General features: G+C 41.2%; 1 protein-coding gene across 1 annotated transcript in view; it reads right to left on the reverse strand.

The window, feature by feature from the left end:
* SNX1 (sorting nexin 1) overlaps nucleotides 1–10,886 on the reverse strand; it is a 31,249-nt gene extending 20,363 nt beyond the window's left edge. The window contains exon 1 of the mRNA XM_014850592.3: nucleotides 10,611–10,886. Within this exon, the coding sequence (XP_014706078.1) occupies nucleotides 10,611–10,769 (159 nt within the window). The 5' untranslated portion in view covers nucleotides 10,770–10,886. The remainder of the gene's footprint in view (nucleotides 1–10,610) is intronic.
* Nucleotides 10,887–12,510: the final 1,624 nt, after the last annotated feature.

Below are 12,510 nucleotides of genomic sequence, written 5' to 3' on the forward strand. Positions count from 1 at the left end.
TAGATGGAGACTAGGAAAGACTAAAACTCAGGATATGTTAAGGATAAATGTATACAAATGTAATTTACTAGTAGCTCACCAGGGAGACCAAAGCACCAGAAAAGGCACAGGTTAGAATTTAGCCATTTCTAAAGACGGCTAGAAGAATTCATTCCTGTGACACGAAGATGAATAAAGCCAGCTTTCCATTTCTGATTTACCAGCTAAATAGAAAGTTTAAAGACAAAGAACATTTTCCGGAACAATGATAGAACAGCAGCCTGTCTTTCCCTGCACTAATGAGAAGAGAGAGACCCAGGTGGACAGGACACTGCAGTGACAACTAGAGCACGACTACCTGTCTCTCTTCCTCCACCAGACCCAAACGGTAAGCTGCTTGACTAGAACCATGATGAAACTGACTTGTGCTCCCTTAGTAAGCCAGGTAACAACTACCTGTGAGCACAGAAAAAACTGCTCCTCAGATATCCTCTGGGACTCCATCCCCAAAACCACTCATGGCTGAGTTCTAAGAAAGCTGAAGATAGTTAAGATGGATTATGATATTCCCTACCCTGATCTTTCCTCTGTAGTTGTTCTTTTACAAAATTATTCTTCTATGTACGTAAAACTTTTTACTCTGTCCCTCCACCCTCCACCATCTGAGCTTTTTCTTTTTTTTGAGGAAGATTAGCCCTGAGCTAACTGCTGCCAATCCTCCTCTTTTCACTGAGGAAGACTGGCCCTGAGCTAACATCCATGCCCATCTTCTTCTACTTTATACATGGGACGCCTACCACAGCATGTGTGCCAAGCAGTGCCATGTCTGCACCCGGGATCCGAACCGGTGAACCCCGGGCCGCTGAAGCAGAATGTGCGCACTTAACCGCTGCGCCACCGGGCCGGCCCCATCTAGGCATTCTTAACGTCATTAAGAGTTGTACAAAAATCCCAATTTCAGGGACTTAACATTCTATCGTATGGGTATACCACAACACAGTCATTTCCCTAAGGATGGCTATTTAGACAGTTTTCAGGTTTTTATCCCCACAAATAATGCTGTGATGTCTATCCATATATATAAGCCCACATCTGATTATTTCCCTGGGATAGATTCTTAAGTAGAATTATTGGACATAAAATTTTCAAAGGTTCTGCTAAGCTGCCTTCCAGAAAGATCACCAGCTTGCATCCCACCTCCCACCCCTCAGCAATGTGTGAGTCCTGCACCCACAGCAGCAGTAAGCATTCTCTCTCTTTTAAAAAATCTTTGCCAGGTTGAGTGGTGGAAAGTTGTCTTTACTGGCCATTGGAATCCCTGTGACTTTTCTCAATGTCCTCTGCCCATTTTTCTACACTAAGTTAGTATTACTTAGTTAGATGTACACTTTTCTTACATAAGTATGTCACCCCTCTCTCTGCCATATTGTACAGTACCCCTCCCCAACTTTACTTCTTTTCACATTTGCTTTATTTTTGGCCTTACCAAATTCACTTTCAGTTGATTGATCTGGATCAGCATTGGACAAACTAAGCTTATTTCTTTAAGCTGAAGAGTACCCAGCACACAGTAGGCCTTCGAGGCATATTAAGTTTTACTTAAAATCAGATCCAAAAAAAGCTGAGCATAACTATTTTTAAGGAAAAGAAGAAATGAATCCCTGTTTGTGGTAGCCTACATTCTTACAAGACTGTTAGAGAAAACAAGTCTTCTAAGAGACTAGAGTCACTAATAATAGCTTGTTATAAAAATATACCACCTAGGCATTATAACACATTTTATATGCTATGCCTTAGGTTAAAAGGCTAAATTTATCAAGATATAATTTATATTAAAAAGCTAATTCTGAATCAACAGTTAAAATTTTAGGAAGGACTCATGATGGGGGAAGGAAGGAGGCACACTGATTATACTGAGTGGCAAAATCATTACTAAAAATAAGCCTTGCTTTATAATCCATATTTTGAAAACCTCTCAAGAGTCAATAAGTCAGAAAACTATCCATCTGTTTGGAAGGAACTAAATTTCTAGGCAACAGACAAAACTACATATATTCCGTAATAAAAATAGTACCTTTGTGATGTAGTTAATAAAGCCAAAGAGCAGCCCTGCATACTTCCCCCTGCCCTTTTTAAAAAAAAAATAAAGGAAGCATTCTTTCTGTCAGTGATAGAATCCTAGGCTAGGATATACAACACCTGCTAACTCCCTTTGGCTGTTAATTCTAGCAGGTTCAAGTGCCTGTTTATAAAAGCTCACAAACGGCCTAATCCTAACCCTCAGGCACTAGAAAGATCTGCCAGCAAGAGAGCACTTGTGTTAAGAGTAAACAGATATTCCTCTCCAATTACCAGCCTCAAACCATGAGGCCCAGGCTACTAAAGCAGTTCTCTTAGCTCAGAGAAGGACAGATGTGGGCTTGCTGTCCCCCAGAGCTGACACAGCCATTCAGTACTGGAAAGCACTACTGCGATTCTGGGGAACTTCCCTTCAGGTTAAGCAGTTGTGATTCTTCCTTCTGTTGCTCAACTGCTTTTTTTGCTCCATGCAGAACACTTGCATTACGTTCAAGAGACCTCAAAAGGGTGGTAACCACTAAAGCTCTCAACTACATTTAGAGGTCGAATCCAAATTAAATGCTAAGGTAACACTGCTTCTGCAGAACAAGAGCAGTGATTTTCTGATGGAAAATTATTATAATTTAGTAAGGCAAGATGGAGCTACGGCAATGTGTGATCATACTAATGTACCAAGGCAAGGACAATTAGGAACAAGTCAACCCAGAAGCTATACTCAGATCATAACAGAGCAGTCATGAAGTCTTTAAAAATTACCCTGGAAGACTTTGGCATAAATACTCCTCCTTTTGCCACCTTTACTTCTAGGGAGAAATGAGCAAGGTGGGGCAGTGCATTAGTTTTCTATCACTGCTGCAACAAATTATCACAAATTTAACAGCTTACACAATGCAAATTTACTATAATTCTCTAGAAGTCAATACAGGTCTCGCTGGGCTGAAATCAAGGTGTCACCAGAGCTGTGTTCCTTTCTGGAGGTTCTAGGGGAAAATTTGTTTCCTTGCTCTTTCTAGCTTCTAAAAGCCAGCCACATTCCTTGGCTCATGGGTCACTTCCTCCACCTTCAAAGCTAACGATGTTGCATCTCTCTGTGCCTTTCTTCTAAAGGTAATCTACCTTCCCTAGTCACTCTCTCTCTCTTCCACTTTTAAAGAATCCTTGTGATTACACTGGGCTAAGATATTCCAGGATAACTTGCCTATCTTAAGGTCAGCTGACTAGCAACCTTAAATCCGTTTTCAACCTTAATGCCCCTTTGCTTTGTAACCTAACATATTCACAGGTTCCAGGCCATGGACATCTTCGGAGGCCGCAACTATTCTACCTACCTCAGGCAGTGACTCTTCTCCCATACCATGTTTCAAAAATGGCACAGAGGGGCTGGCCCCGTGGCTAAGTGGTTAAGTTCACACGCTCTGCTCTGGCGGCCCAGGGTTTCACCGGTTTGTATCCTGGGTGCAGACATGGCACCGCTCGTCAGGCCATGCTGAGGTGGCGTCCTGCATACCAGAACTAGAAGGATCCACAACTATGTACTGGGGGGGCTTTGGGGAGAAAAAGGAAAAATAAAATCTTAAAAAAAAAAATGGCACAGATGTGCTAAAAGCTTCTGTGCTTGGGAGAATGGACATTCAGTGACAACTGGATTTGGGAACAGGGTGCATCTAACTTCACAAACTGGGTGAATATCTGATTAACTCTAATGATTTCACGATGTTACTCCCTCTCATAGCTTAAGGAGTTAAAGTAGGGGTTCTTGGGGTATACTAGGGTCCATGAGCCACAGAATGCAGGGGGAGAGGTCTATGAATTTAGATGGGAATAAAATTACAATTTCATTTTCACCCTCTAACTACAATTCTGCATTTTCTTCAATTATAAAGATATGCAACAAACCATAATAGTCATAGCAGTACCTGAGACTCTAAAAGAAATTAGATATTTTTTATTTGATATTATAGTTGTTACAGATCTCAAAATATCATTTATGCTCATCTTTATTTAAAAATTATAGTAGTGTTTAGATCTATCCCTAGGTATTATTTAAAGCATTAAAAAGCACGTTACTAATATAAATATATATAAAATTGTTTTAATTTTTATTTGACTAGCCAATTGCTATCCAAAATAAAATAAATTTTATTTATTAAATTAAATAAATTTAATATTTATTTTAATTGATAACTGCATTTCAGTATAACTGGTTTCCTTTGTAATCCATTTTATACATTTAAAAACATTATTCCGAGAATAGGTCCATAGGCTTCACTGGATTGCTAAGGGGTCTACAACACAAAAAAAGTAAACAAGCTCTGAGCTAGAAGGTAGAGGAAGTAATGAAAATGGAAAAGGGGGAGCTGGAAGGCTGGGGAAAATGAGCCTGAAGTTGATCATAGAGCTGGTTAAGGAAAATGGTAAGCAAGCCCATTAGAGACCTCAAATGAAAGGGCATGCCATGATTTAGGACATTCTACTGAATTCACTTTTATAATTTCCCTACTAAACATTTTGGGTCTCAAATTAATAGAAGGGCTCAGAAAACTGCAGAAGGATCAGAGCACTAATGGGTATGTTAACTTCTAAGCAGAAAAAGCAAACCCTGTTCAAATCTGCTCTGAAAGCAGAATGAAGCCCCAGCTGTCCATTTGACGAAGCAAAAGAATAAGCCAGAAAAAGTTGAGCAACAGGCTTTTCCTGGAGATGAAATACTTATGGCTACTTGCTCTAGTAACTATCCACTACTCATGATTTATTTGTGCCAACAGTTACTCAACAGTGCTGAGAAGTTCTGAGGACCAACGGAGAGAAATTAGAGTCTTCTTTTTCCTCTCTCCCCTCCCAACCAAGCAAATCACAAATGGCCAAGTCATCGGAGCTCCCTTAACACCTGCGTAAGCAAAGGGGGCAGCAACTCTATAGAAACCAGAGTACAACTGCAACCTTTGCTGCTTCTCTCACAAGCCCCAAACTCTAATTTTAAATAATTTTTAAGTTGGGTTCTTACTAGTCATCTTTAAAAGTCATCTTTTCTCATTCCCCTTCCCTTAAAACTGCTTTGTAATTACTTTTGTTAGTCTTTCCTTCATAACCTTGAAAGGTAGGTTAACTGCTAGTACAATTCTATAATCAAGAAATTAGGGGCCAGCCCCATGGCTGAGTGGTTAAGTTCGCGGGCTCCACTTCAGTGGTTTCGCCGGTTCCGATCCTGGGCGCGGACACGGCATCGCTCGTAAGGCCATGTTGAGGCGGCGTCCCACATTCCACAACTAGAGGGAGCCACAACTAAAATATACAACTATGTACTGGAGGTATTTGGGGAGAAAAAGCAAAAAAGAAGAAAAAGAAGAAGATTGCCAACAGTTGTTAGCTCAGGTGCCAATCTTTAAAAAAAAAAATCAATGAATCTATGTACTTCAGGAAAATCTAAACTCATTAAAAGTAAAACTTGTTTACAATTTGAGCTGAGCATTAAAATGAAATCTTTGGACATAACACCAGTTGCTAACGTTTTCAAGAACATTTGTATCAGACCTTTGTGAAAAACGTGGAATTTCAACTTCTGAACTTTTGACCAGATCTGACCACCTGATGTCATGTTAGTTCCAAAAACATGTGTCTGAGAAAATATGCCTACAGAAAATACTACACACTAGAGGACACTTACCCATGACTATTTACTAATATTAGTTGTAAATGAATATACCGTTAACTAAAGAAACTAAGCAATAAAGCTTTGTTTAAAAACACTTATGTAGATTAACTTTCAGCTGGTTAAGAACACAGAAGGGATAGTATGAAGAAACTAACTGAGGACGCGTTACACCTTTGGGAACAGCCATCAGGCATTTTGCAGAAGAGAGACTTAAAATATTAGCCAACTAAATGATCAATCTCCTTAGGGCTTTTAATAAAATTACAAAATTCTGTCCAGATCTAAAGAGGTTATCCTATAAGCACTCAAAAGGAAATAAACTGGTCTTAAAAAAGAGCTGAGATAGGACTGTAAAATCGTGCAACTGCTATGGAAAACAGTATGGAGGTTCCTCAAAAAATTAAAAATAGAACTACCATGTGACCCAGCTATCCCACTTCTGGATATATGGTCAAAAGAATTGAAAGCAGGGTCTGGAAGACACATCTGCACACTCATGTTCATAGCAGCACTATTCACAAGAGCCAATAGGGAGAAGCAACCCAAGTGTCCATCGAGGGATGAACGGATAAACAAAATGTGGTATATCATTCAGCCTTAAAAGGAAGGACATTCTAACAGATGCTACAACATGGATGAACCTTGAGGACATTATGCTAAGTGAAAAAAGCCAGTCACAAAAAGACAAATACTGGCATGATTCCTCTTATAGGAGGTTATCTAAAGAAGTCAAATTCACAGAAACAGAAAGTAGAATGGTGGTTACCAAGGGCTGGGGGGAGGAGGTAAAAGGGGAATTTGTTTAATGGGTATAGAGTTTCAGAAATGCAAGATGAAAAAGTTCTGGAGATCCCTTTCACAAAAACATGAATATACTTAACACTCTTGAACTGTACAATTAAAAATGGTTACAGCGGTAAAGTTTGTTGTGTGTTTTTTACAATAAAAAAAGCTGATTTGTTCCCCCTCAGGATACACGTTATATTGAGCACAGATGTAGGCCTGGATTCTAAAAATACCATGTCCTTTCCTGTCTAAATGTTAAATACATACCTTAGATTTCTATAATTCTCTGCAGTCTATAAAACACTGTCAATCAGAAGCCAATTGTTATCCAAGACTTCTGAATACCAATACAATTAAGTTATATTGTTCTTTAGCCTTACATATAAAGAATTAATTATTCAATACATGACTTTTCAAGCCCCCTGCTACTCCTTCTTTATCCTATTTCTTTTTTCTGGCCATTTCTCTAAATACTAAGGCTTCAATTCAAGAATAAGAGAAGTGGAAAAAAAATTCTAATTGGTCTGATATATCATCAAAAGAAGTTGTTACCAGATTTGGCCAAAATCTGAACTGAGGATTATCATTTATCTATGTTTTTCTCCTTTCTCTCAGCATGAGACAGACTTCAACAGTTCTTCCCTTTTATTTAGAGGGCAAATCTAATTGTGGTGCTGGCATACTGCTAAAAAGAGATGGGCATATAAGAACTCATGGGAAGGCAAATAAAGAACTTGCTTCAATTGTATCATTCTGGTTTAAAAGTAGGCAAGTAAGACCAGAGAGGTCAAACGAGCTGTAAAAATACGTATGCCATTTATAGTCTTTTTAACATAATAATTTTATGAATCTGGAGAGCCAAAAGAATGGCTACAATCTAGTCTCTAGTTTTATTAAGGGAAAAATTAATACTGTTCCAGAACTAAGAAAGTTTTAACTAAAAAGATACATAGATGGATTCAGGTCCACATCAAAGATTCAGGTAATATATTTAGAATTTTAGACCTTTTTATTTATAGGCCCACAAAGTAGGAGGCAGAAAGAAGGTAAGGTCTTATGTATTCTTAAGAATCAGACCTTCCACAAGCTGGTTTTCACTTTTAAAGCCATGATTTCAGATTTATTTCAATAATTTTTTTAACTCCAGTCTCTCCTTGTAGATTCTGAGATGCATCATCACGGGCTGCTCTTTCACTTATAAATCAAGTAACACTTTTATTACTGTATTAACAAAGCCTCTTGGACTATAAAAGAGAGCAGATGGGATGATTAACAGCAGCAGCTGCTACATCAATATCCAGGAAATTACATGCATACCATAAATGAGTTTTACATTTTAGATGCCTTAGCTTCCCAATTTTTTTTTTAAAGACTGGCACCTGAGTTAACAACTGTTGCCAATCTTTTTTTTTTACCTCCTGCTTTTTCTCCCCAAATCCCCACAGTACATAGTTGCATATTATTAGTTGTGGGTCCTTCTAGTTGTGGCAAGTGGGACGTCGCCTTAGCGTGGCCTGACGAGCTGCGCCTTGTCCGTGCCCAGGATCGGAACCAGCGAAACCCTGGGCCGCCAAAGCCCAGCGCGCGAACATACCCACTTGGCCACGGGGCGGGGCCCTTCCCAATTCTTTAATGCTCCTCCCTTTGCCTCCAACATGCAACATGACGATGTGAAGATAAAAAAAAAATATGAAGATAAACTTAAATCAAGATGCTAGTGAAGTCATTAAGTGCCTACTTTGATGGCTTCTAGCTAATCAAAACAATCTTACTAGTTTAGTTTTGATAAACTATATTAACCATTTTTAGAATTAATTTACGCTTTTATTAGACATTGTGGGTTTTTGTGATTCTCAGAGTAGTTTCAGTTTACAAAATGCTCAACTGTTCTAAGTGTTCTACAGGTATTCTAATTTAATCCTCACAATAATGGTGGAGGTAAATATTAGTATTCACATTTTACAGGTGAGGAAACTATACAGAATAATTAAGTACCTTGCCCAAGGTTAAGCTAACAAGTAATAGAGCCTGGATTTAAACCAGCCTTCAAAGTTCACGCTCCTTATTACTTTATACTTCAACGTTGTTTCTTAACATACAGAAGCACTGCAATCTCCTATCTTCTCACACTGGCTCACAACTAAAGCATTTATTAGAATACAACTTGTATTTAACTGCTCTTTAACAAGAAATTCACAGCTTAACTAGCGAAGAATCTTGGGGTCTTGGCTTTCTGAAGATTAACATCAGGGCAGGCAGTTCAAAAATTGGCTTACAGGTGGCATTTTAGTTTCCTCAGCAACTCAATTTTCCTGGATCAAAATCCAAATTAAAATAACTATGCTTTCCATGGTAGAACAAGGTCATTCTGACCCCCTCCTCATCCTCTTAGCTGGAAATTAGGCAAAGTATTTTTACAATTTTACAAGAGAGAAGTATTGACGTCTGTAAAGAAATCTGGTGAGATCAATTCATTGAACTTGAACTTCTTTAGAGAACTCTAAAAAATAACTCCTCACCTTTCTAGGGTCCTTTTGGGAAAATAAATCATTATTTGCCTATGTAACCAATAACTTTCAGTGCAAGAATTTCTATTTTCAGATATTTAGTCTGAATATCTACCATCCTAGCAGTTATCAACAGTAGCTGTTCTCCATGGCTTACGGGGGAATTACTAAAAGAACAGACTAAAGATTTGTTTTAAATGGGATAAAGACTTAAATTAGCAGCAAGAGTTATTATTTCTCACAATAACAGAGACTTCATTAGACCGTTTGAGCTGTTATATTAGCATCAGCAAATATTTTTTGAGCTGGGATTATAGACCCAATTCCTAGCACAGTACAGAGAAAATTCTAATTATCACAGAAGATATTTCCAAGGAACTTCATCTTTTTCTGACATAAATGAGATAAGCCTCAGACTTCTTCAGGCATGCTATATAAAGAATTTAAAGCTGTTTTATTTAGTCACTCACATACTGAGTAGCTACTATGAAGAGAAGCATCATCCAAGATAGATAAATTCACAGGCCTAGCACTGAATAAGTTTTCAACCTGGAACAAACTGTACCAACTGGTGGGAAGCAATATTCTTATAAAACAGCCCAAAACATCCCCACGGGTCCAGAATTGCTTACTGATTTCCACATTCCACATATGAGGATTAGTTTTTCCAAATATCTAGCTCTTAGTAGACTGAATTCCACCTGCCATACCTAAAGATTAGTTTTTCTCAACACCTTTTTTTCCTGCTCTTTTCTCCCCAAATCCCCCAAGTACATAGTTGTATATTTTAGTTGTGGGTCCTTCTAGTTGTGGCTTGTGGGACGCTGCCTCAACATGGCCTAATGAGTGGTGCCATGTACGCGCCCAGGATCGAACCCTGGGCCGCCTAAGTGGAGCACGCGAACTTAACCACTCGCTGCGGGGCTGGCCCCCAACACCTAACTCTTATTAGAAACCTGGATATTACTCTGGGAAACACCATTTCCTCCTCACATTTACAGATTCGCTCCCACTGAGGTAACTGCGCACTTTAACACACCCCTTTAAAAGGGACAAAGCTTTTGGTCTACGTAGTGATTTATCTAGCAGGGCCTTTTTTTCAACCGACCTCTGGCAGGATTCTCCTAGACAGCAGAGGAGTCAACCTAACTCTTATAAACTAAGATCCAGAAAGGGCCTTTGGTAATCGCCGGTAAGCGCGGAGCTAATGAAAGGATTTGTGGGCGGGTCACTATCCTGGGCCACTCCAGATAACGTTATTCATCCTAGGGGCAGTTAGGCGAGGAAAAGGAAAGTCTGCACCCCATCCTCTTATCTGGACCCATTAAATCAGCCCGGCAGGAAACAACCAGCAAAACAGCCCCCTGGGACGGTGGGGTCAAATGCCGACCTCGGCGGAGAAGCCACCACACCCCTCACTCCTCACCGTCCGCCTAGCGGCCGGGAAGCCAGGCCCTACGTCTCGGCGCTCATCCAGAGCCCCCAAGCCACGACTACTGTCACCAACCCAAGGTCTCGCCGGACCCACTCTGCCCAGCCTCCCGACCCTCGCTTTGCCTCTCTTCCCTTCTGGGTGGCACGGCCGCCCCGAGGGGTGGCGAACTTACGGCCGCCGCGGCGCCGGTGAAAATATCCTCCCCCTCGGTGTCGCTGTCCCCAGCTTCGGGTTCTGACCCCCCGGCCGCCCCCTCGGACTCCGGTTCCAGGCCGGGGAAGGGCGGAGGGAATCTTTCTGAAGCGCTACAGCCGCCACCGCCCGACGCCATCTTCCTCCACCCGCGGCGGAAGCCGCAACAACAACTTTATAGAGAGAGAACGCCGCGAGCAAAGCGTTCCAGCTGAGCGAGGAGGGGGATGGCCGCCGCCAACCCCGCGGGACGCGCTGGGCGGGGCCTCGGGGGCGGGGCCTGGGCGCTGGGGGCGGAGCCTTCCCGGGGGTCCTGCCCCGCAAAGCCGAACCCAGATCGCGACGCTGAGATCTTAACCCAGGGGGCAAGGGGGCAGAAAAGCTGGAGCTGGGGGCTGCTCAGCTTCCTCCGGCCCTTTGTGCTCTGGATAGCTCTAACAGGCTTCTAAGGAGTCTGAAAACCTCTACATGCCACCTACCCATGCCAAGAACAGTGCCCCCGTAGAGATTCAATACATACATATGTATATATATATATATATATATATATATATATTTTTTTTTTTTTTGCTGAGGAAGATTATCCCTGAGCTAACATCTGTGCCAATCCTCCTCCACTTCATATGTGGGTCGCCTGTGACAGCATAGCTGATGAGTGGTGTAGATCCATGCCAGGGATTCGAACCTGGCCACCAAAGTGGAGCAACCCGAACTACTATGCCATGGAACCGGCCCCATCAATATATATTTCTGATTGAGGTCTCTGAACAGACTGCAGTAAAGTTAGCCATTTAGTCTTTGAACAACACTTAGTTAATTCACTCAAGAAATATATGTTGAGCATCTACTGTGTACCTGTCACCCTACATGTTTGAGATATAGAAATAAAGAAGCTCCTGGCCTCCTAGGCACTTGAGGGAGACGAGCATGTAAGCTAACAATTCAACATGTTCAGTGTTTTAGTGTGCTGTGAGGCACATTGAAAGAGATCATCACTTCTGATTGGAGAAGTTGGGAGGCCTCACAGAGGAGGTGAGACTTCAGTGTCCTAAACTTGGTTGTAAGGAAGTTAGGATTAACCTCTCAATTGCTGTGGAGTAAATGGAGTGGAACAGATGGCAGGGAAATTATTAAACTCTGAACAAAATTTTCCTGGGACCTAAACTATTCGCTGGTTGTCTGGTGAGCCTAAAGTCTAAATCAGCTAGACAAGACTTTATCCTTAAACAACAGTTTAAAGATAAATGGGATACCGGCCACCAGTGGCACAGTGGTTAAGTGGTGTGTACGTTCTGCTTCCACCGCCAGGGGTCTGCTGGCCAGGATCCTTGGTGCAGACATGGCACCGCATGGCAAGCCATGCTATGGTAGGCGTCCCACATATAAAGTAGAGGAAGATGGGTACGGATGTTAGCTCAGGGACAATCTTCCTCAGCAAAAAGAGGAGGATTGGCGGTGGATGTTAGCTCAGGGCTAATCTTCCTCAAAAAAAAAAAAGATAAATGGGATATATTACCATGTGATTATTCTGCAAGATAATCCTGACTTCTCAATAGAGATGAAATGAAACTTGGCATGAACTTTGACAAAAGGTTTAGTTTGTTTCTAACTGCAAATTCCTCAACATCAGGGGTTGGCTCCCTCCCAGGTCTGTGAGCTGCTTGAGGGCAGAGGCCTGTTCTATCTTTGTATCCTTGGCACCTAAGACCAAACCTGAGATTTGACTGAAGGGATGGATGGATAAAACTAACATTATCAACCTTGTTACTGGCCTCCATCTCAGCCACGAACACCAGAGGGCTTAAGACATTCTTTTTAGGATGGCGATCTCTGATAGGTCACTATTGGACACACTGGACACAGGGAAAGCTCTCTAGTTC

Source organism: Equus asinus, chromosome 2 (genome assembly GCF_041296235.1).
Source record: "Equus asinus isolate D_3611 breed Donkey chromosome 2, EquAss-T2T_v2, whole genome shotgun sequence".
Taxonomy (NCBI): domain Eukaryota; kingdom Metazoa; phylum Chordata; class Mammalia; order Perissodactyla; family Equidae; genus Equus; species Equus asinus.